This window comes from Planococcus citri, chromosome 2, assembly GCF_950023065.1.
Source record: "Planococcus citri chromosome 2, ihPlaCitr1.1, whole genome shotgun sequence".
Lineage (NCBI taxonomy): Eukaryota > Metazoa > Arthropoda > Insecta > Hemiptera > Pseudococcidae > Planococcus > Planococcus citri.
Window position 1 is genome coordinate 39,093,979 of NC_088678.1, and position 21,131 is coordinate 39,115,109.

General features: G+C 32.9%; 1 protein-coding gene across 1 annotated transcript in view; it reads right to left on the reverse strand.

Moving 5' to 3' along the window:
• The window catches only part of LOC135835710 (proton channel OtopLc-like), a 31,172-nt gene extending 10,794 nt beyond the window's left edge, over window positions 1-20,378 (reverse strand). The window contains exons 1-3 of the mRNA XM_065350105.1: window positions 20,043-20,378; window positions 14,274-14,399; window positions 7,772-7,886 (exon numbers count right to left, since the gene is read on the reverse strand). Of these exons, the coding sequence (XP_065206177.1) occupies window positions 7,772-7,886; window positions 14,274-14,399; window positions 20,043-20,185 (384 nt within the window). The 5' untranslated portion in view covers window positions 20,186-20,378. The remainder of the gene's footprint in view (window positions 1-7,771; window positions 7,887-14,273; window positions 14,400-20,042) is intronic.
• Between the last annotated feature and the right edge of the window lie 753 nt (window positions 20,379-21,131).

Genomic DNA, 21,131 nt, shown 5'->3' on the forward strand with positions numbered 1-21,131 from the left:
ACATGAAAAAAGTTCTGATTGGTGAAGTTGACCCATTTGGCCCCTATTTTTACGTATCTGTTGAAAAAACTGAAAAAACCCTTTCACTCGATGAAATGAACTTCTCACAAAAAAAAAATCAAAATTCGAAAAAATTCAATTTTCAATTTCAAACATGAAAAAAAGTTTAAATTTATTCAGTTGCCTTATTTTGACCTCTTTTTGACGTATTTCATGAAAAAGTTTATAAAAATCACACTCACATCAAACAAATTAAAATTTGTTTATTTTTTGAATTTTTTCGAATTTTGATTTTTCTGTGATGAGTTAATTTCACCGAGTGAAGGGATTTTTTCAACTTTTTCAACGGATACGTGAAAATAGGGGTCAAATTGGTCAACTTTAAAACAAAACTTTTTTTCATGTTTTAAATCAAAAAATCGCATTTTTTCGCGAACTTTCAATTTTTTTAAACCAACTTTGCAACATGTTACCATCCCAATTTTTTAATATGTTTTTCAGCATGAAAAGTTGTCCATAATATATTTTTTTCAGAATTTTTGAGAGTCGGAACAATGTAAAAACTACGTTTTAAAATTTTTGAGCTAATTTTTTGTACGAAAAAAAGTGGCAACACTGATTTTTATGATATCACTAAAAATCCTTTCAAAACCCCTAACTATGGGAAAATGTTTCATTTTGGTAGGTACCGCGGTTATCGAGTAATCCACTGCTGAAATAGATGATATTTTAGGTTCACTGAAAGCGTTGACACCCTCTGGCTGCCTTTAAAAATGGGCTAGAGGGCTGCGATTTGCGCCATTGGTCATCCCTTCAGAAGGTATTTCCACAGGAAAAATTTAAAAAAATCGCCGAACCCTCCTACCACTTCATGGTCCAATTGACGTGGAATAACCCTTGGGGGACTTTGATCCATTGTGGGGGGATTAGCTCTAGGGGTAGGGGTGGGGGCTTTTAGTATGTTGTTTACCACACCACCCTAGACAATATTCGCAAAAAAAACCTTTGGTCCCAATTATGTCTGGGTCAAATCGTACTTGACTGGGCTTATAAATTCTGATTTTTAAAAGCTACGAAAAAAATCAACGAATTGCTACTGAAAGTATGGCGGACTCGTGAAAAATCTTTCTGGCATTTTATCGTTTTAAAACTTGGAAAAATCAAGTTTCAAGCAAAAAACATCCATGATATGATTTAGGGATGAGACTTTACCCCCAACCCCTTTTTCAATTATTAGATTTCATTTCATATTTTAATTTCTTTTTCAGTATCTCTTGTCCTTGTCAGAATTTTGATTCATTATTCCAATTCTAATGGTAGGTACTTTTTCTTTTCGTCAATTAACGCCTAGAAAAGTGCAAATAGGCAACTTATCAAACCGTATTGTCAGATAAATAAAGTAACATAAGAAATATAGGTATGCAACTCATTCAACACTATAGAATTGCATTAGCACACGCTCAATAATTAGTCTGAAAACTGCTTGATCTATCAGATCTGCAACTTTTCAAAGTACCTGTCGTGAAAAAAAACCTGTCTAATCAGAACCATACCTATTCGCCCTTCATCATATTAACAACTTGTAAGAGTAAGACTTTAGACTTTTTAATTAAACGTACGTACCTATCTATCTTTGAAAAGTGAACAAAAAACACGATAGCAATTAAATTACATAAAAGGAATCTCTTCTAAATAAAAAAGCCTCTATCGTAAACGACGCGAGAACACTTGTCAGCATTGTCTTTTCACTACGTTGAATTTATCAGCACACACGACACACGGTATGTTCATTTAGAGATTAAAAATTGCTCGCGAAAGCGTATACTCGCATTTAACAAAAGATAACCACGCTTATTGCGATTTCTATATCAATGAATTGTGCAAAAAAAAAGCTTCGATCGACAGTTTGAAAATTTCCATTTGGAAATTTCTATCGAACTGGTGCTCGTTCAAATGCGAAAAATTCATTTACATTTGACGAGTTTGATTTAGATAATTTAGAATGCTATTGAAAATAATGAAAGTTGCTGCGTCGTGTAATCGTCTACATAATTCAACTGATACGTCATCATAGTCACAAATTTGCGATAATCTGGTCGAAATTCGCGCTCCAATATGTTTCACGAGTTTCACCACGAATGAATTTTTCGCCACCATTGATTCAGTTTAAGCCTTAATTCGCCATCTTCATTTCAATATTCGATAAAACGCTAAGAGGTTTGCGAAGTATAAAAAAGTACAGATCCCGTTCCCGATACTCCATCTATGGCGAATGTAAGAAAGTTCACTAAGCTTAAGAACCATCTAAAGTATAAAGCCCTCTATAGTATTCGAATAAAACTTCTTAGTCGTGTATTTTGCCAAGTTAAAAAAGCTTGTTTTCCACTCGAAAAACACGAAAAAAAAATGTATCCGGATTAAAAGTCGATATACCTACTTTATACATATTCGAAACAAAAAAAAAACCAAATAGAAGACTTTTCTTTCCTTTTTTCCCTAAATTGCCTCGAGACTGAATCTTGAATATGGATATGTATAGTTGGTTCTATCGTAGAGATACTTTTTCTATCTTTTTTTTTTTGTTCTACTCTTCGTACTATAATACTTCAACAGTAAAATTATACGTTTCAAAAACAAATGAAACAGAAATTATAACTGACATGAACACCGCCATAAAAACACCTTTGGGGGTTTCCTTTTTCTTTTTCATTATTTTTTATTCTTTTTTTATTGGTATATCTAGGGGAAAAAACTTTCTTTTCAGTTTTTATTTTTTAAGGCTTCGCTAATCTTTTCAAGTCTAATAGAGTATGGTGTGCTGTTGAACGAACATTTTCTTTGACAGTTTATCATAATTAATGAGCGGAGCCTTTGATGTAGGAATTTTTTCAAAATTAACTTTAATCCAGACGAGGTTTTTATCTCTACATTAAAGTGGATATCTGGTATACCAACGAGATGACGACTTTTTTTTCTTCTTCAAAAACGTCCAACCTGTCAAATGGTTTTTTTTTCTCTCTCGAGCGGCTGCAATAATGCTGCTTCGATGATTTTAATGTATGCGAATTACTTATTGCGGTGTAACTTATGGAAATATTTTATTACGAGTAGTTGAATGGAATTGAAGCAGCTAACTTATTATAAAGAACCTCTATCCCATTGTAAGTATAAAAAAACTGTTGATTGTCAATATTAAGTAAGTACCTATATCTACTTATACCAAAGCAGGAGGCATTTTCTAAAAGACATTGGCAAATTTTACACGAGACATTGGTTCTAAAAATTTCATTTCTCATAGCAACAGCTAGTGGAGCAAATTTTTCATTAATTTTAGCAATGAAAATATTGAACGGAAACTAGAAGTAGGTAACATGCTTTATTGCAGATAGGTATTCCAATGTTTGAAAATGAACAGCGTGTTTTGAGCTTCTTATCTTTTATAAGGAGTTTATTTAAGCGAATCAATTATTGAAATAGAAATCGAAAGGGTTCTTTAGGTACATTTGTTGATACGAAATATTCAACTAGAACGAAGATGTCGTCGTTTCATGAAATATTTCAATTTGCGGCTTTTGATCATCATTTTAAATAATTTGTAAACACGGTGCTTAGTTAATTTCGGTAGTTTTTACTTTGAACTGTTTTATTTGGCTAGAGATAGGGACTTTCTTCTGAATAGTGAAATTTTCGATTCGACGAGATGTTTTCGACTTACCTAATTGAATAATTCATGGATGTAATTTTTAGTAATACCTAATGTAATTAAATTAGTTTTCTAAAATGCAAGTTTTATCATTTGGTTCAAATTAAGAATTTAGGCGAATATTTAAAATTTAGGGAGCCGATTTTTGAAAGATAGCCTATTGATTGGTAGATAGGTAGGTACCTACATTTATTGAAATATTAGAAAATTTTCAAAAAGCATTCATCAATTTGAGGCGTTATGAAAATTACCTTAAAAATAAAGTGATGAAATTCAATTTGAAAATTGTTGAAAATTCTATTTAAAAAAAAATGAATAAAAAAAATGTTGAAAAATGTGATAATAACAATAATTACCTTTGAAATTTTTCGAAAATCATGGTTACACATTTCCATATTTTTTTTTGTTTTTGTCATTTCAAGTTTTCAAAAATAAGAACCCCCGAAAAAAGTCAAAAACTGCAGTCTTCTTTATAATGTATTGGTTTTATTGTCCAAGGATCCAAAAAATGTAGAAAATCTGAATTTTCACAATGAAAACGTAAATTTTTACGTAATTTTTGCCAATGCTCGTAAATTTGGAAAAGTGACGAAATGTGTTTCCACGTCTCCAGTCAACCCCTTTTCCCTGATCTCTTCTCTCACATCACAATTTCTTCATTTTTAAATATTATCAACTCAGATTTCGTTCAAGTTGATGATCAATTTTGTTTCTCTTAATTTTTTTTGAAAAACGCTCGCAAAAGGGAGGCAACCTGCGAAAAAATTATGGGAGGAACATTCAAAAATATAGGAGCTGAATTTGATTTTTTGATTTTTGGAGGAAATTTTAAAAATCTAAACTGTGTTTATTCTCCACTTAAAAATCAGAATAGGTAGTTCGGTTTATGTACGAGTATTGTGTACATCATTTTTGACCACCAAAATTCATTTCTATAATTATTTCAAACCGTTTAGAGCTCTCCAGCAAATTTTTGAAGATTACAATTATTTTAGAAAATTATTTTGAAAAGTGCCAAAATATCCAACAGTTATAAACTCATAATCAAATTTACTGTCTCCGAGGCCTCTTTTTTTGCTTTAGGCATAAATGTTCAAAAATATTGTGCTCCCGCTGACTTACCTCCAAAACTTTCTTCAGGGGCTTATAAAAAACTGAGGGCTAGCCGTTTACTCGTATATAGGTACCCTATTTCGGACCTTCCAAATCAATTAATGATTCTTTCAAGTTATTCTAAAGCCTTCAGTGACTTTTAAAAATTTTTCAGCTTTCAAAAAAAGAAAAATCATACTTGTAATAATTACTCATTTTTGAAATCTTTCTAAATTAAGTAGGTAGCAGAAGGGCTGTTTTAATTGCAATTTTTCCAAAACTTAAAAAGGAATTCAAAATTTTGCTAGATGTTTCAGAGCACCTCATTCGAAATCTCCAACAAACAATTTGAAATATCAAAAACAAGGCATTAAATACATTTTAGAATTCTAATTCAATTTCAAGGTAGGTAATCATAATTTTGAGTTTTGCATGAAGAATGAGTAAAATTTGAATTTTCAATACTTGCCAAAATTGAAATATAAAATTTAGTCGATTGGCTACCTATCTAATCTGCCACTTCAGCATAGGATGCGTATTTTTAAATTCAACAATATTCATTCGCGAATGATTTACCAAAAATTATTCATATGAATCGATTCGTTCGTGAATAATTCACAACACCAAAAATTGAGTGAATTAATCGATTCGTTCGCGAACGAGTCACTTATACGAATCAATTCGTCCGCGAATGATTTATCAAAAATTGAGTAAATGAATCGATTCGTTTGCAAACGAGTCACTCAAACAAATCAATTCGTTCGCGAATGATTCATCAAAAATTGTGTAAATAAATCAATTCGTTCACGAACGAGTCACTTATACGAATCAATTCGTTCGCGAATGATTCATCAAAAATTGAGTAAATGACTCGATTCGTTTGCGAACGAGTCACTTATACAAATCAATTCGTTCGCGAATGATTCATCAAAACTTGAGTAAATGAATCGATTCGTTCGCGAACGAATCACTTATACGAATCAATTCGTTCGCGAATGATTCATCTAGAAATCAATCAATTTGTTCAATCGCCAATCGTTCGTAAATAAATGATTCTATTCGATTGTAAACAGATCAATTGCTGTACAAGTGTTTCAAAAAAAGCGAATCAATTTGTTCGTAAAATATTTTTACCTACTTAGAGAAAAGTTGGTCTGTTCACTGTCTGGTTCAAAAATTTTCTACTAGTTGGGATAGGTATACCTACTTGTCTTTGTTTATTTTGATGGTTTTTCCTACTTTTTGGTGATGAAAACTTTGAAAATTCTTCAGCATTTTTCCATTACAAAAAAAGATGAATTTTTTGAGAATACATAGTAAGTAGTTAAGTGTCTCGTGAAGAAATGAAGGTTTCCTAGAGGCATTCTAAACGAAAATTAAAAATCCCAATCTTACAAGATATGCAAATTTTCAAAAAAAACGCTAATAAATTATTTTCATTTGACTGAACAAGTTTTACAAAGTTCTCAACAAATTATAGACCTTATACGTACCAGAGAATTTTCCCACTATTTTGGACAATTTTCATGATATTTCGATACACATTTATCGACTTTTGAAAAAAGAAAAAAATTACGACTTCGGGACTCTTACCTCACCTTTCCTCCCTCCATAAAATGATTGTATACCGAACATCCGATTGTAGTAGATTGAAAATATGACATTTGAAGACTCGAGTGAATAAACAATATCCGCACATTTGCCTCCTCTGGTCTCCTTGAGAATCGTAAAAGTTTATAAAAATCTCGGCTTTTAAACAAATCGAAAAAGTGAAAAGCGACACCTTCATATTTACTCTTTCTTCCGGAACGAAATATCTGAATAAATGAAGCAGAATTAATATTTAGCCAGCTAAAACAGAACTCGATTTTGAACACATTCACGTCAAGTTGTTTCTCGTTCGTTATGTTATGAATATGTAACTCGTGCGAGTAGAAAAATCATTCAGTCATTCGAAGAATTACTCGAAACATCAAAAATTGCTTCACATCCTTGAGGGGAAAAAATACGTAAGATAGGGGAATAGGGTACCTACAATACGTTTAAGAAACTTGCTCAATCCTTTTTATGTAATATCTAAACCACAGTCGACGTTGCCAACTGGTGCTGTACCTAACTCGTATATACAGTAGCATCCGAAATTTTCAACTTTACCATTGCTCGAATCAATTAAACACGTCACAAAGATTACGAAGATACATACCTCTAGCAAGCCCTTCAACGTTGACCCTATTTCCCTATTGCGAGAAAAGGTGACCCGGTACACGACGAAAAAAGAGAGAAAAAATTACGTAAAATTCTGCAACCCTTGGCTTTAACTACGACAACCTCAACGTTTCCAGAAATTCATTCAGTTTCCCCGCTCGCCCCCTCTCGCTCATGCTGTACAATTACGGGTACCTTCTTTACACCGAAGACAATGGAGTTAAACTGAACCATGACGTTAAAATTACCCTTTAAATTATACAACAGTGCGATAATTTAGAACTTCTGTTCTGCCGCATTTCAAAGCACCTAGTAAACTTCAGATGAGCACAATTTTGCCCCTTTTCTCGGCGGTGTAAGGGGCGAGTCGAGTAGAATAGGTAAATTTATTTCTTCTATAGCGTCTTAATGGCTCGATCATAAGCTTTAAATGAAGCTTTCGACACACCTGTCTACTTGGCTATAATTGCCGAATGGCGGATATCCTATTAAGTGTTAATTTTTCAAAACCGGACATTCGCCCTTGTGTAAAATCTAGATAATGGATTGCTTTAATAAACGCGATATGAAAATTGTTCTATTTCGCCATCAATTAGAACCATGATATGGTAAATTTTCTTCAACTTTTCTAACATTCGTTTGCTTATGAGTCTGCGTTTTATCCTCTTCCTCATCGTCGGTGATTGTTATACAGATAATAAGCTCTGATCATTAAATAAGTTGACATTTTAAGTACCTAGGTAAGTAGTTGAAAAAAAAAAGAATAAATACCTCGTAATACGAATGAGGAATATGAGTAGATATAACTTCAGACATAGGAAAGGCCATACCCATCACAACTAAAAGTTTGCCATACAAAGCGGACAATATCGTAGTCAGAGCATCACTGAAAAAAATGAAACAAAAAAAAAAGGAAAAAAATGTTAATCGAGTATATTAAAAATTTTCCAAAAGCTTTCAACGAGACCCTTTAAAATATGCCAGAGTTTTCCATTCTTTATACTATATTTGCAAATCTGCGAAAGAAAAATCTCGTACCGAGTTATTAATCGAACTTTGGAGTGTCAATACGACGATAAAGTGAATAGGTATAAGCACAGCTGGAGAAAGGTATAAGGGCCTATAGGCTGCGAACGAGAGGCAGGGTATCTCACAACTTTACAGAAAAGTGGTTGAAAAATTCGCGAGATTATTTTTTAATATTTACGTTGTTGAAAAAAAAAGCACGACTGTGCAATAATTTGGTTAAAACCCGACGATATATATCTTTTGAGATAGCGAATGACGTCATTGGTGACCTCTTCAAGAGAGAAATACACCGCGCAACAACCTGTGTAACATTTTACATATTGTACTCCCTCTGATCCGATCTAATTACACGCCATTTTCGAATAAGTTTGAGTTATTTTTTTGAAGAATCGAGAGGAGCGGATTTGTGGGTCAACGAAGAAGTGAGTGCTGATTGAGCATTGATAGACAGCTGGTATCTGAATTTATCGTATATGAATGAACCAAACAATAAGATAGAAGCTGAATAGTGAATAGTTAGGTAAGTGAAAAAATACCTACGTTTTAAGAAAATCTTCCAAGTTTATATTCCCCAGTTTTATGAGGTTAGTGAACCGAAACAGCATCAATAAAATCAATTATGCACTTTCTTTAAATTTTGGTTTTAGTTTCTGTTTTTCATCTCGGTCATCACTTTAACAAGGCACCAATTTTTTTATTTTTCCAACAATGTTTTTGATGAAATTGGAAAGTAAAGAAATTGTCAACGAGGTCAATTGATGGAAAAAGGATAGGATAGATAGGTAATTAAGGTGTCACATTCTACTTTTAAAAACTTCCAAAATTGACCAGAACTGTGTAAAAATTTAAATAAAAATCATGCAATTTTACTAAAACTTCTTCTTATAATGTAATCCATCCAATGACCATGCGATCTCGCTCATTCACAAAAAAAAATTATCGGGATTCATTTCAGATTAACGATGTTCGCCTGATCATATTTCAACTGAAAGAATCACATTTTTGGGGTACCATTTTGATATCACTGGTGAAAATAATGCTTTAAAAGTGCTAACATTTAAAACAAAAAAAAGCAGTAAAATTTCGAAAAATTGGATTAGGTATAAGCTGGCAGCTGGCACTCTGGATATTTCACGAAAAACTTTTTCAAAAAAATATGATTGGAAATCTTAAAAAATGTATCTAACCACGAGGTAAAGTAAATTTTCTATTTTCGTCATATTTCAACTACCTGCCTGCCTAACGTGAGAAAGCATGGATCTTTACCTAAGGTTCAAACTTCCATCATAAATTTAAAATTTTTTAAAAGTTCGGCTGAATAACTGCAATTCTAAGAACCTTCAATTATGATCATTCCATTAGGCTACTGGTTTCATGTTTCGGAGCTTATTTTGGGCATAAATAATGAATCAAAAACACTTTTTCTCATAAATTGTTCGAGTCTGGCCGAATTTCTCCAAAATCGTGATTACCGAATCATAGGTTTTTTTTTGAAATTCCGCAATATTGTTTTAGAATATTTGGGTTCCAAAAAACACCTTATTCTTTATTGGCATCAAACACGTGGTCTCAAAACGTAACTCCAAGTAAAATGTAACCAGAAACGACGTTTTGCAAATTCATTTTAAGCAATTTTGAGCTAGGTGTACCTATCTGTATTTGGAAAATTGAAACCTAGTTAATCCATCAATTCGGGTCTTTGTTTTAGCAAGAATATTTATTCAATTTTTTTCGAGTGGAAATGAGAAATACCTAAACATTTTATTGAATAATTGGTCAGCTTGATTTCTAGTGTTTTCTCTACCTTTCTGTTATAAAAGTAAACATTCTCCAGAATGATTTTATTTAAAAATTTTCTCATTTCAGTCTTTCTCCAAGTTTTTATAAATTTGGTAATATGTACCTACATTAAAAAATTACTCATTTCTGAACCTCCCTTTCCCCAACACCGCAACACGGTTACCAAAATTTCAGAAGTTCAACTTTATATTTTTGTGTTTTTAACGGATTTTCAACATTCAATAAAGCTGTAGATATTTTTGCAACTTTTAATTTTTTTTTCAAGCTGACACTTTCAGGACATTTTGCTGCAGCCTGCAATTAATAGATTTGTCAGTTGGAAGTTGATTTTTTACCAACTTTCGAATTTCTAGAAATAACACAAAAATTCAAAACAAAAACTAGAAAGACCTACTGTTGTAGAGGAGAAGGTACAAATATGGACTCCCTCTAGCTTTTTGGCTTTAAAGGGTAGAAAAAATTATCAAAATTTTTTTTTCGAATATACCATTCGAAAGGCCAAAGACTCTAGTATATTGTGTAAACAATTTTTTTCTTTTTGTTGAAAACTCACGGAGAAATTTGAAATTTAGAAAAGTGACATAAAATGGTACAAATGTGGACTCAGGTACAAAATATATGGACCCCCTAAAAAAATGAATAAAAATTTCAGAAAATTGAACAAAAATTTATTTAAAGATGTTTTTTGATGCTTTGGACTTGTTCTTCTTTATTAATAAAACTTTTCTCGGTATTCTAAAAACCATTGAATCAAAATTAGATGAAAAAAATTTAGGGGTCCATATTTATACCCATGTAAAAAATTGGCTAAGTTTGTGAAAAATGAAAAAATCATGGTCCCATTTTCGACACTTTGGACTTGTCTTCTTTGTTAATATAACACTTTTCTCGACATTCTAAAAAATATTGAATCAAAATTAGGTAAAAAAATTTAGGGGTCCATATTTATACCCAGAAAAAAATCGGCGCAGTTTATGAAAAATGAAAAAAATTATGAAAATCAGTTGAAGTTCAGACAAATATGAAAGTATATTTTGAAAGTACACATTGTAAGCTACTTACTTTGCTGATAATTTTTTTTCCAAACTTTATTTGAAGTTGATGAATTACTGAATGAAAAACTTGTAAAATTTTCCGTTGGCAAGAAAATAATGCGCAAAAAAAACAATTGCTGATGAGAGACATCCAAGTTTGAATGGATCCGAAATAAGTACATGGATCATCGGTACTACACTACTAGTATAATTTTTAGTACCCAGCATGACCATAGCGCTAGTGGTTGTACACTAAACCATGGGGGGCCATATTTGTACCTGGGTCCATAATTGTACCTTCTCCTCTATCAAACAGAGGTGAAGTCCGAGTTTTCAAATACAAAATGATCGATCCTGTAACTGTGTTAAAAATGCAGGAATATTTTTCTCTGACGAAATGCGTCATTTTCCACACAAATCTTGCAAGATTTTGAAATTTTTTTTGAGGGGATGGAAACATCAGAAGCTCATATGGTCATGGTGTTCAAGGCAAGTGATCATGACCAAGAATAAAAATCAGTTTAAAGAAAGAAAATCTCTATCTAATCCAAAGGAGGCGTGCACCAAATGAAAATTATCCACATTCTTTCGAATTTCCAACCAATCACGCTGTCTCATTTAAGGGTAAAACATCCCTATTCTGCCCAGTGCCTAATCCTGACCACCATGTATATCTCATCTGTTATTAGCGCTACCTATTGAAAAGTGATATAAACGTGTTCCTCTATCACATAAAATTAATTTGAGACATTCCCGGCCACTGTAAAGCCAAAACTCACAAAATAAATTGAATTTGAAGATATTCCATGATCAAAAAATTGTTTTTCACCATTTTTTATCGCCAAAAATTTTCAACTTGTTATAATTAATTTTGTGGTGTTACATATGATTTGTGATCGTGATTAAAGTGAGATTTTGATGGTATTGCAGTTTTTGCAATCAATTGCAGGTACCTATGTATAGAAAATTTTCACAAAAGTGTAAAACAATATGGGTCTCCTAATCCGGACTACCCATAAGATCATGTAAATTCAGGGTGGTCGGGATTAGGGTACCAAATTCAAACAGTCATTTTTGAGGTGCCTCGGAAGAAAATACCAAAAAGCCATAAAGAATTATTCTAGTATAACCCCAAAATTTTAATATGAGTTGGGGGAAGGTTCAATCTATCTTTTAAGCCATCTACTGTATTTTCACGTGAAATAGTATTTATTGGTTGCTGCACTTTCAAATGTGGTTGGAATTAGGGTACCTCACTTTTTGGAGGTGGTTGGGATTAGGATACCAAATTTTGAAAAAGTTTTTGAGTTGTTTTGGAAAAAAATTCAAAAAACATATTAAGGATTATTCATTTGCACCAAAATTTTGATATGAGTAAGGGAAAGTTCAACCTATACATTTTAAGCCATTTACCACGTTTTGAATTGAAATAGTCTTTGATTGGCGGCAGTTTTACAGAAAGTGGTCGGTTTTGGGCGACTTCACCCTTACCATACAAATTTTTTAGACTTTTTATACCTATGTCTCACAATCAGAGAAGTTTTGAATTTTAGTGAAATATAAGTGTACTGGTTGGAAGAGTAAAACAAATTTTTTTTCAACGACAGAGTAGATACTTTTGCAAATTTTTCTTCAATTCAAGTACACGAAATCTGATTTAGGATATTCAATGTTGGCAGGAAGTTCGACAGAATCCTTCTGAGTACAAAAAAACAGCCTGTTTACAGACTAACAATAAAACATTTTGAACTGATACTCTCCTTGAAGGGAACTAAGCTAGGTCAAAAGAATATTTTACTATCCCCCCCTCCACACCAAAATTTCAGGTCGTAAAGTTTATTTTTGGCAAATTTTCAAAAACTAGGAAAATCCCAAAAATCTGTTTCAAGAGCAATTTTTAAACTTTTTTATGAAATATATCTTTTTTTGAGCAAAGTAAAGTATGTACGTATTTCTTTCATTCAACTCTTACACATCAACCACAAAACCAACAAATTATACACAACGCCAAAAATGAACTTTGGGACCGATAAAATTGTCCAGTGCTATTTGGGTATTCTTTTGACCGTTTTGAGTGGTTATTTTACCCTGAAATTGCAGGAGAGCTATAGTTCAAAAGTGAATTTTTAACCAATTTATATGTAAATTCCAGAAAGAGTAGGTAAACAAATCAAATTTTCAATGATCTTTTTAGATCCTCCAGGGAGGTTCAAACTCCAGAATTTTCATATCATTCTGGAGGAACCAAAAATGAATTGTCAGGACCTTAAATTTTGGTTACAAGGATTTTTCTCATGTAAGCAGTCAGCACGTGTTTTCGATTGCGGTACAATATCAATACTCTACAGTCTACACCCTCAGTCCTCGCACATAATTTGCAAAAGTTGTTCGAAGAAAATATCTGTACAAGCAGTAAGTAGGTACTCGAATATCAGGAAATTTTCAATTACATATTTCGAAAATATTAGGTACATCCTTTTTATGATGTAAAATTCAGACAGTATATAAATTTACCGCAATTTAATCGAATACCTACTTAGAATTACTTTCATTGTAAAAAGGAAAAAAACACTCGTCGACAACGAAACAAGAAAAAATTCAGTTATATGTATTCTCGTCGACTAAAAGTAAATTTTTATACACATACGCAACGTATGTTTAAAAAATCTCACTTATTTTTCTCATGTGCTAGATATAAGTTATGTACATTGTACATATTACGTTTTTTCAACAAAAGTAACTTTTTAATATTACATAGAGATTTCTTTATACTGTGTGACACTGCGTACGAGAGCTAATATTTCCACAGTTACACGAGTAATTCCATGCACTGTTTTTTTTTTCTTCTTCCGTTTCTTCCTTTAAACATATTTAATACTTGGGGTTTTCGCTAAAATAAAAAGCTAATTTCGCAGAATTATTCTAGCTATTAAACGAGACATTATATACATATTTTTTTTTTTACTCTCGTCCGAAGTAAATATTTCACTGCGCGATGAAATTTTAATATTCGTCCGCATTCTGTACCGTATACGGACTCCGTGATTCTGACAAATTAAAAACGGAATTATACGACATGAAAAATGCTCCGACCAAGTTTTTTTCCCCTTCCTGCGTACATGGCAAGATTGCCACTAGTTTTACCAAGTCGATGGACATGTACTACGTACAATGGAACTAGGGGGAAATATACTAGAAAAAAATTTGAATACGAAACGAGATGGCGTGGCGTGGCGTGGCGGAAAAATTTTAAAAATTCCGTGAACGTTTTGAAAAAAAAAAGCATACAATGAGAGACCTATAACTCTCGGCGCGTACAGTCGACAACTGCACATACGATTTTTACTACCCGATCACGTACTGCGAGCTATGAAAAATATGTATATTTTAGCAAATAATAATGCAAATACCTTCCCATTTTTCTCCAGTTTTCTTGAAGCTGATCCAACTTTGATGGTCTTTTAAAAGGACGAAAATGATAAACAATATCGGTTGTCGGATATTGCAACATGACTGCTGTATGGTTCGGCGGCAGACTGAAAGAATAAAAATCATCGTTGAATGGATTTAATCGAACAATATTTTACATTGAAAGTCTGGATATATAATGTAGGTCAATATTTAGTGCAAGAAAATTCGTACGTAACTAGTAAGTTATTGCAATTGCGTCTTGCTTTTTCACAGGCAAGGAAAATTGAGAATATCTAATTTATTATGAACGCGAAATCGTATTCGCGTTCATTTCTGAGTCAGTGACTGAAAAAAAGATTTATTTTGCTCCCTCCCTCCCCATCTCCCAAACATGAACTAATGCATAATTTTTCGTCAATTTCTTATGTACACTGTACAGGGTTTTCTTTGAATTGATCAATATTTTGCAAAAATTCCCTTAGAAATCGATTATTGAAGTTGATGAAAAATTCAAGAAAAATTCCTTTAAAAATGCCTCACAGATAGAAAACTGTCAAAAACTATGAAAAATTGACCATATTACTAACATGAAATCTTGCAACAATGTATAAAAAATTATTTTGCAATTTCAACAAAATCGAAAATTTTTTCCCATGCATAGCGAATGCATTTTCCCAAATTTGAAAATTATTGTCACATCTAATGAAAATTAGTAGGAAAAAAATCAAAGATTTCTGAGAGGGTAATTTTAGCTGAAATTGTAATGCCATATTATGTGTATGGACTGGATTGTCTGTACATGAATTTTAGCCTGGTGGGTCATCCGAGAGAGGTGTTAGGGATTCCTAAAATGGCGCAATTACTCAGAGTATTTTATGTTATTTTTTTAAAGATTTTATTCAATGTTACCTAATAGGTATCTATACTAAATATTTGATTTTTTTTTTTATTTAATTAAGAACCATTTACAGCAGCTTAGGCTATGGGCTCTATATTAAAACAAACTTATGATTAGGGCATAAATACATTATTTAGAAATAAAGTTACAATTAATACATATAGTGTGATGGGATATCTGGGTTTTAAATTTTGAATTTAAAATTTTTTATCCAATTTTGTAGAATTAATCCTCATAATTGTAATTGTTTAACAATTTTTATTCATTTTCAATCTGTTTATAGTATTCTTACAAATTTTTGAACAATTTTCACACAATTTTGGCAAATTTCCAGGCTAAAAAAAAAAAACTGAAAAATGGAAGTTTTTAAGGTGGCATTATGGCCTTACTGTCTTGGCAGTGCATTACGTAATGATTCTCAGGTTGGTGAGATCCTATAGGGCTTGATAATCCAATCCTTTAGGTCTTGACAACTTAGGGATCGTTTGATTTATTAAGGTAAGATGTATACCTATGTGATGCGCTCTGTGAAACAGGACCACAAGTCGGAAAAATCGAAATTGATTTTTTTTGCTTAATTATTAGAGGACTTCATTCCGAACATTTTGAGATAAAAATAACGAAAATTGGTTGAAAAATACCCGAGACAGGGTGCCTCAAAGTTTTAATTTTGAAAAAATGCTTTTTGAGAAAAATCAGTTCAAAGTTTTTTTGCGTTTCCTAGCACATATTATTTTTTTTTACTTCAAAACCACTTTACATATCGATCTGAAATTTTAATATGTGTATCCTGGATATCATGCGATGCTATCAAAAAAAATTACGTCAAATGGATGGATGGTTCTGATATTATGCAAGGCATGCATAAATTCATCACTTACAAAAATAGGAAAATGACGCAAGAAATTTGAAAAAAAACGTAAAAATGTGTAAAAAGTGATAATTTTGCAAAAACTCACGACTTGAAACAGAAATGAGTGAAACATTTTTTTTAAATTTTTGCCGGCAGCTGTACTTTAACCCGCGACCTCCGGCATGCCAAGCTGTCACCACAGACACCCAGCTACCAAAACATTTTTTAAAAATTGGTTTTTCTAATGGTATACAACTAATTTTATTGTGAAACTAACATAAATAACAGGAAAGAGCAGAAAAACATCACCAAAATGTGATTACTGACTTGTGATCCTGATCCTTTTTAAAAATCTGATATGCGCTTTTATAACACATAATTACGGACGAACTAACCGATATTTTGCGCTGAAAATTTGTACACAAGTTCTTAGAAGTGTGTTCTTTCAAAATATGCATAACAAAACTTGAAAATTGATATTTGTCATCACAATTCAATTATTTTAATGTACTGAACAATTTTATTTTCCGACTTGTGGTCCTATTTCACAGAGCGCATCACATATATAGGTACTCGCGAATTTGAAGGGTGTACTCAAGAATCAGCGGGGGTTCACGCTATGAACATTTCTATATCTCCCATATTTGATAACATAGCGCTAGCTTATAATCTCTCAAGATTGACCTAAAACTGCAGGTATAACTTTAGCCATATTCGATCTTGAGATCACTTCTTGTTTGTCCGTCGTGGCAGATACGTGAGTCAGAACTGTACTAAGTGATCTATGAATCGTCAGATTGAGCATTTAGTCCGATTCCCCATAAAAAACGCTTGAGGAAGTGTATAGTTTTAAGTTCTTTTCTTATGTGCTCTTATTAGGGATTGGTGAATTTGTATCTTACACGTGATTAGGTGGTCAAGCACAGCGCTTTGTTCTAATTACGTTTTATCAGGTGAATGTGTACTTACATTATGAAAAACCTTATATTTAAGAGACCAAATGTGATTTAACTACAGCGATTACATAGGAGAAACGAATCTGTGTTTTAATTATTTCGCGAATCTGTGAGCCTAATTGATGCGAAGATATGTTTATTATGTTGACGTATCCGACACTAAAGTGGTATAAGCTGAGATAGCAAGGGGTAAGTAAGTTCCTTCTTGATATTACAAAGATCCGTATAAGGATTCTGGTAATCTTTCACTTGTTAAGGAGTTATTCTCATCCTTCCTTCATATCCCAATAGTGCTTGAATACAGTCTAACAAGTTTCACTTTTTTTTTTTCAATTCTTAGTTTTCAGTTTCAAATTTTCTCCTTTTTTTCAATTTCAGTTTCAGTTTTGTCATTTCTTGTTGTGTTGATAGAAAAAAAGTATAAAAATATGGAAAGCAACGTTTTTTAATATTTCTATTCTTCCAAAGAAACAAAAATTTTATTGCCTTGGCCTTGCCGATGCGGCACCAGGACTTGACATTTTCACAATTCACTAGTTTTGTATTTGAGCCTTGAATTTGAAATTTGAATGAAGGGGTGTTCAACTTTGAATTTGAAGAATAAACTAGCAAAAAAATATGAAAAATGTTTAAAAAATAAAATGAATAGGTTCCTACCTACTGAAAAAATTGCAGTTTCAGTTTAAGCATTAATACATTTGGCCATTTTGTAATCAATTTTATGTTTACCTACTTGAAAAATCCTGAAAAAAATACCTACTACATATTGGCAAAAAAATACCAGAAAACATGAAAATATATTTTTTGACTTTCTGGTATTTGGACTTCTTTTAACGGTACCTAATTTGAATTTATCTAAGTGAATTTCAAAATTGTTTCCGAGAAGCGAATGCAGATTGAAGCCAAGTTAAAGCAAAATTAGACCTTGGTGAAAGTTGAGATGGACTTGAGCAAATGCCAGACTTAGGCTAAGCCAAAGTTGAGATGAAGTTGAACAACTGCCAAACTAAAGCCGAACGAAAGCTAAATTGAATTTGGGTACATCCCAGAGTGGAGTTAAGCGCAAGGCTGGAGCTGAGAGAAAGTTGAGATGGAACTAAGCAAATCCCAGATTGAAGTTGAACAAATGTTAGGGTAGAGTTGAAAGGATCCCAGCCTGGAGCTGAGTGAAAGTGAAGTTGAAGTTGAGCAAATCTCAGACTGGAGTTAAGTACAGTGCTGGAGTTAAGGAAGTGCAAGATTGGTAAAGGATGTTGAGATGGAGCTAAACAAACCCCAGACTGGAGCTCTAGAAATTAGTAAAAATTGGGGCAGAACTATAAGCTAATCCCAGACTAAAGTTGAGTAAAAGTTGAAATGAAGCTGAACAAATTCCAGACCACAGCTAAGTGAATGCAAGACTAGAACTAAGCAAGTGCGAGGCAGGAGCTAAGTGAAAGTTGTCTCTTGAGATGGAACTAAGCAAAAGTATCAGATTGGAGCTAAGTTGGAAATAATTTTATGTTGGTTGAAATAAGTATATATCTATATTTCCTTGATTGGTGGATTTTGTAGATTTCTGAACATCCTTTTACTCGCCTTGAGTAGAAAATATGGTACTGAAAATCAACCCGATGGTTCAATATGACTTATGACAATATCAAACATGAACATATCTCTTGATTACTTGAGGAGTATTGAATTCTAAGAGTATAGCTTTTGACTATTCTTTTTTTTTCAAACCAAATACTTGATTCTGATGATAAGTTATTGACAAACGAAAGTAAAAATTTCTCAGCAATATCGAAACCAGCACAGAGCTTATCCTACATAATACCTACCCTAACCTATCCCACTTACAGCTACACGATAGGTACGATGGGGTGTAGTTTGGACGCATCTATCTTTCGCCATATAGTACACCAAACATATTATCTAACGTTTCAGTGAATTCGTGATTTATGGCGGTGCTATTCTAGGTGCAAACGTATATATACGTCTACAAGTCTATCATTTTTCCTGTTTTCTAATTTACCGAAAGGAAATCATTAAGAAGGTTTCGTTGGCTAGCAAAACCATGTCGTTAAACTTGAAGGTTTTCTCTTTAGAAAAATGATAGAAAAGTGAAAGCGAGTATAGTACTATAGTAGATGGTGTGTGCCTGAAAATGAAGCTTGTGCTGTTGCCCTCCTGTCTATATGTTCGTTTGCCTTTTAGTGTGTATTTCTACTTGGTTGCTTATCTATACGGCTTGCGATTATTTTGTATTTTTGGCACTTTGTTCGATTTTTAAAACGTTGACTGCCGCACACACAAAACACAGTGTTTTGCTCCAGTAACTTTTTTCCATGTGCGGAAACTTTCAACAAATCTAAAGCAAAACTGCTACTTTAGAATTATTCTCAGCTAAACGTGTATTTTAAAATCAAGATAATGATGCCTGAAAATGGACCTAGCTGGTTTGAGGTTTTTAGGACACACACCCTTATTTATAAAAACCAAATCGAAATAAAGAATGCCAAATAAATTGTAAATAAGAATAACGAAAATGATACTTGTTCGACTCTTTCAAAACCATTTTAAATCAGATATGAGCTGACAATGTTTTGAATTCCTGAAGAGTTTCGGAAATGATATGGGGGAGAAATTTCAAGTTCAAAAAAATGTCCATCAAATTTGACAGATCGTCAGTATTCAGCAAATCAACAGTGTAATATGATAACAATTTGTCAGGAGAGTAGGTGAGAAAAATCTGAACAGACTCAATCACATTAAGCAAATATGTATTCATAGCCTAACATTTCAACCAAATTCTGAGGAAAAACAATTGGCTGTCTCTATTTGTCTAAAGTAAAGGCACTTACATTGAGTATCAACGTAATAGTTTTAGGCTAGGTAAGTTACACTCTATGGTGGATGGATTGATGACAATTCGGCAACACATGGTATTATAGGCCTATTTAAATTATCGGCAATATATCAATTTGTATCTCGAGTAAGTACACCAATGTCAAATACACGTACAAATAAAAAATATGCACCTCAAATACGAAGGTAAATTGGTGACAAAATGAATAATTACTTTGAGATGACTTCCGAATAGCTACACGCATTGGAGGGTGAATCAGTATTTACAGAATTCGGCCTATCTTCATGTTTATGCTCGTAGGTTGATATTTCATCTGCAAATGAAACATTAGGTGGCGACGTTCTTCTGGTATTCATAATAATTTAGGCACACGTCCACGGCACCGCACAATTTACAGGTATCGCGACACCGGCCAATCGGCCATTCAAACACTTGAGGGGCGATTCGGCAGCAATTAGCACAACGATTTTCAATCACGGTCCACACTATTCGACGTACAGCACATAAAAAAACCTTAACCATTCTGAAAGTCATCCTCTCTCTAGAATAAATCTGTCAATTACGAATTAATTTTCCGCACGCTTCTCCATCCGGATCTAAATTACTAATGTCCTGAAAACTATCACCCTTGTTGTGAGAACCATTTAAATTAGTATCCCGAATCGTCCTCTCGACGTTTATCCTATAGTTACACTGACTGTAACCCATACCACAGTACATCATCGCCACGCAGTTCGAAATGTACATACCTATTGTCTTATATTGTACAGTCTTGAAACAAAATTTTCTTGTTTTAAATTAGGTTCCCTGACATGGGACAAGGGGCCAGAACTTGAGACACTAATTACATAGAATTTCGTGCATACAGCAACTTAGTTTTTTTAAAAAAGTAAGTCCAGGAACCTGTGATTAATTGTGGGAGGGAGGGGGGTGTTTTAAATTGGAAATTTCCAAAAATCTGCTGAAGGCTCTCAACTTTGAATTTCCCAACTCAATTTCATGAAATTTTCAGTTTTCTGTGAAAATTGTACCTACCTATCTTACTTGGAATTTTTAAAAATTCACTAAAAATTGCAAAACAGAAATTAATAACTGTTTGATCAGATGATGTGTACCTACCTACCTATTTTTTTTTATTGTTAGGTACTGTGCAGTCAAACCTCGTATGAAAAAATAATCAAAGGCCCAAAAGGGTATTCTCAGGTAAAATAGACGAAATGGTCCTGTTCCCAGATTTGGAAAATTACAATGGATTATTGTTGGGTACCTCCAAAAAAAATTTTCGAGCGGAATTTTTGCCCC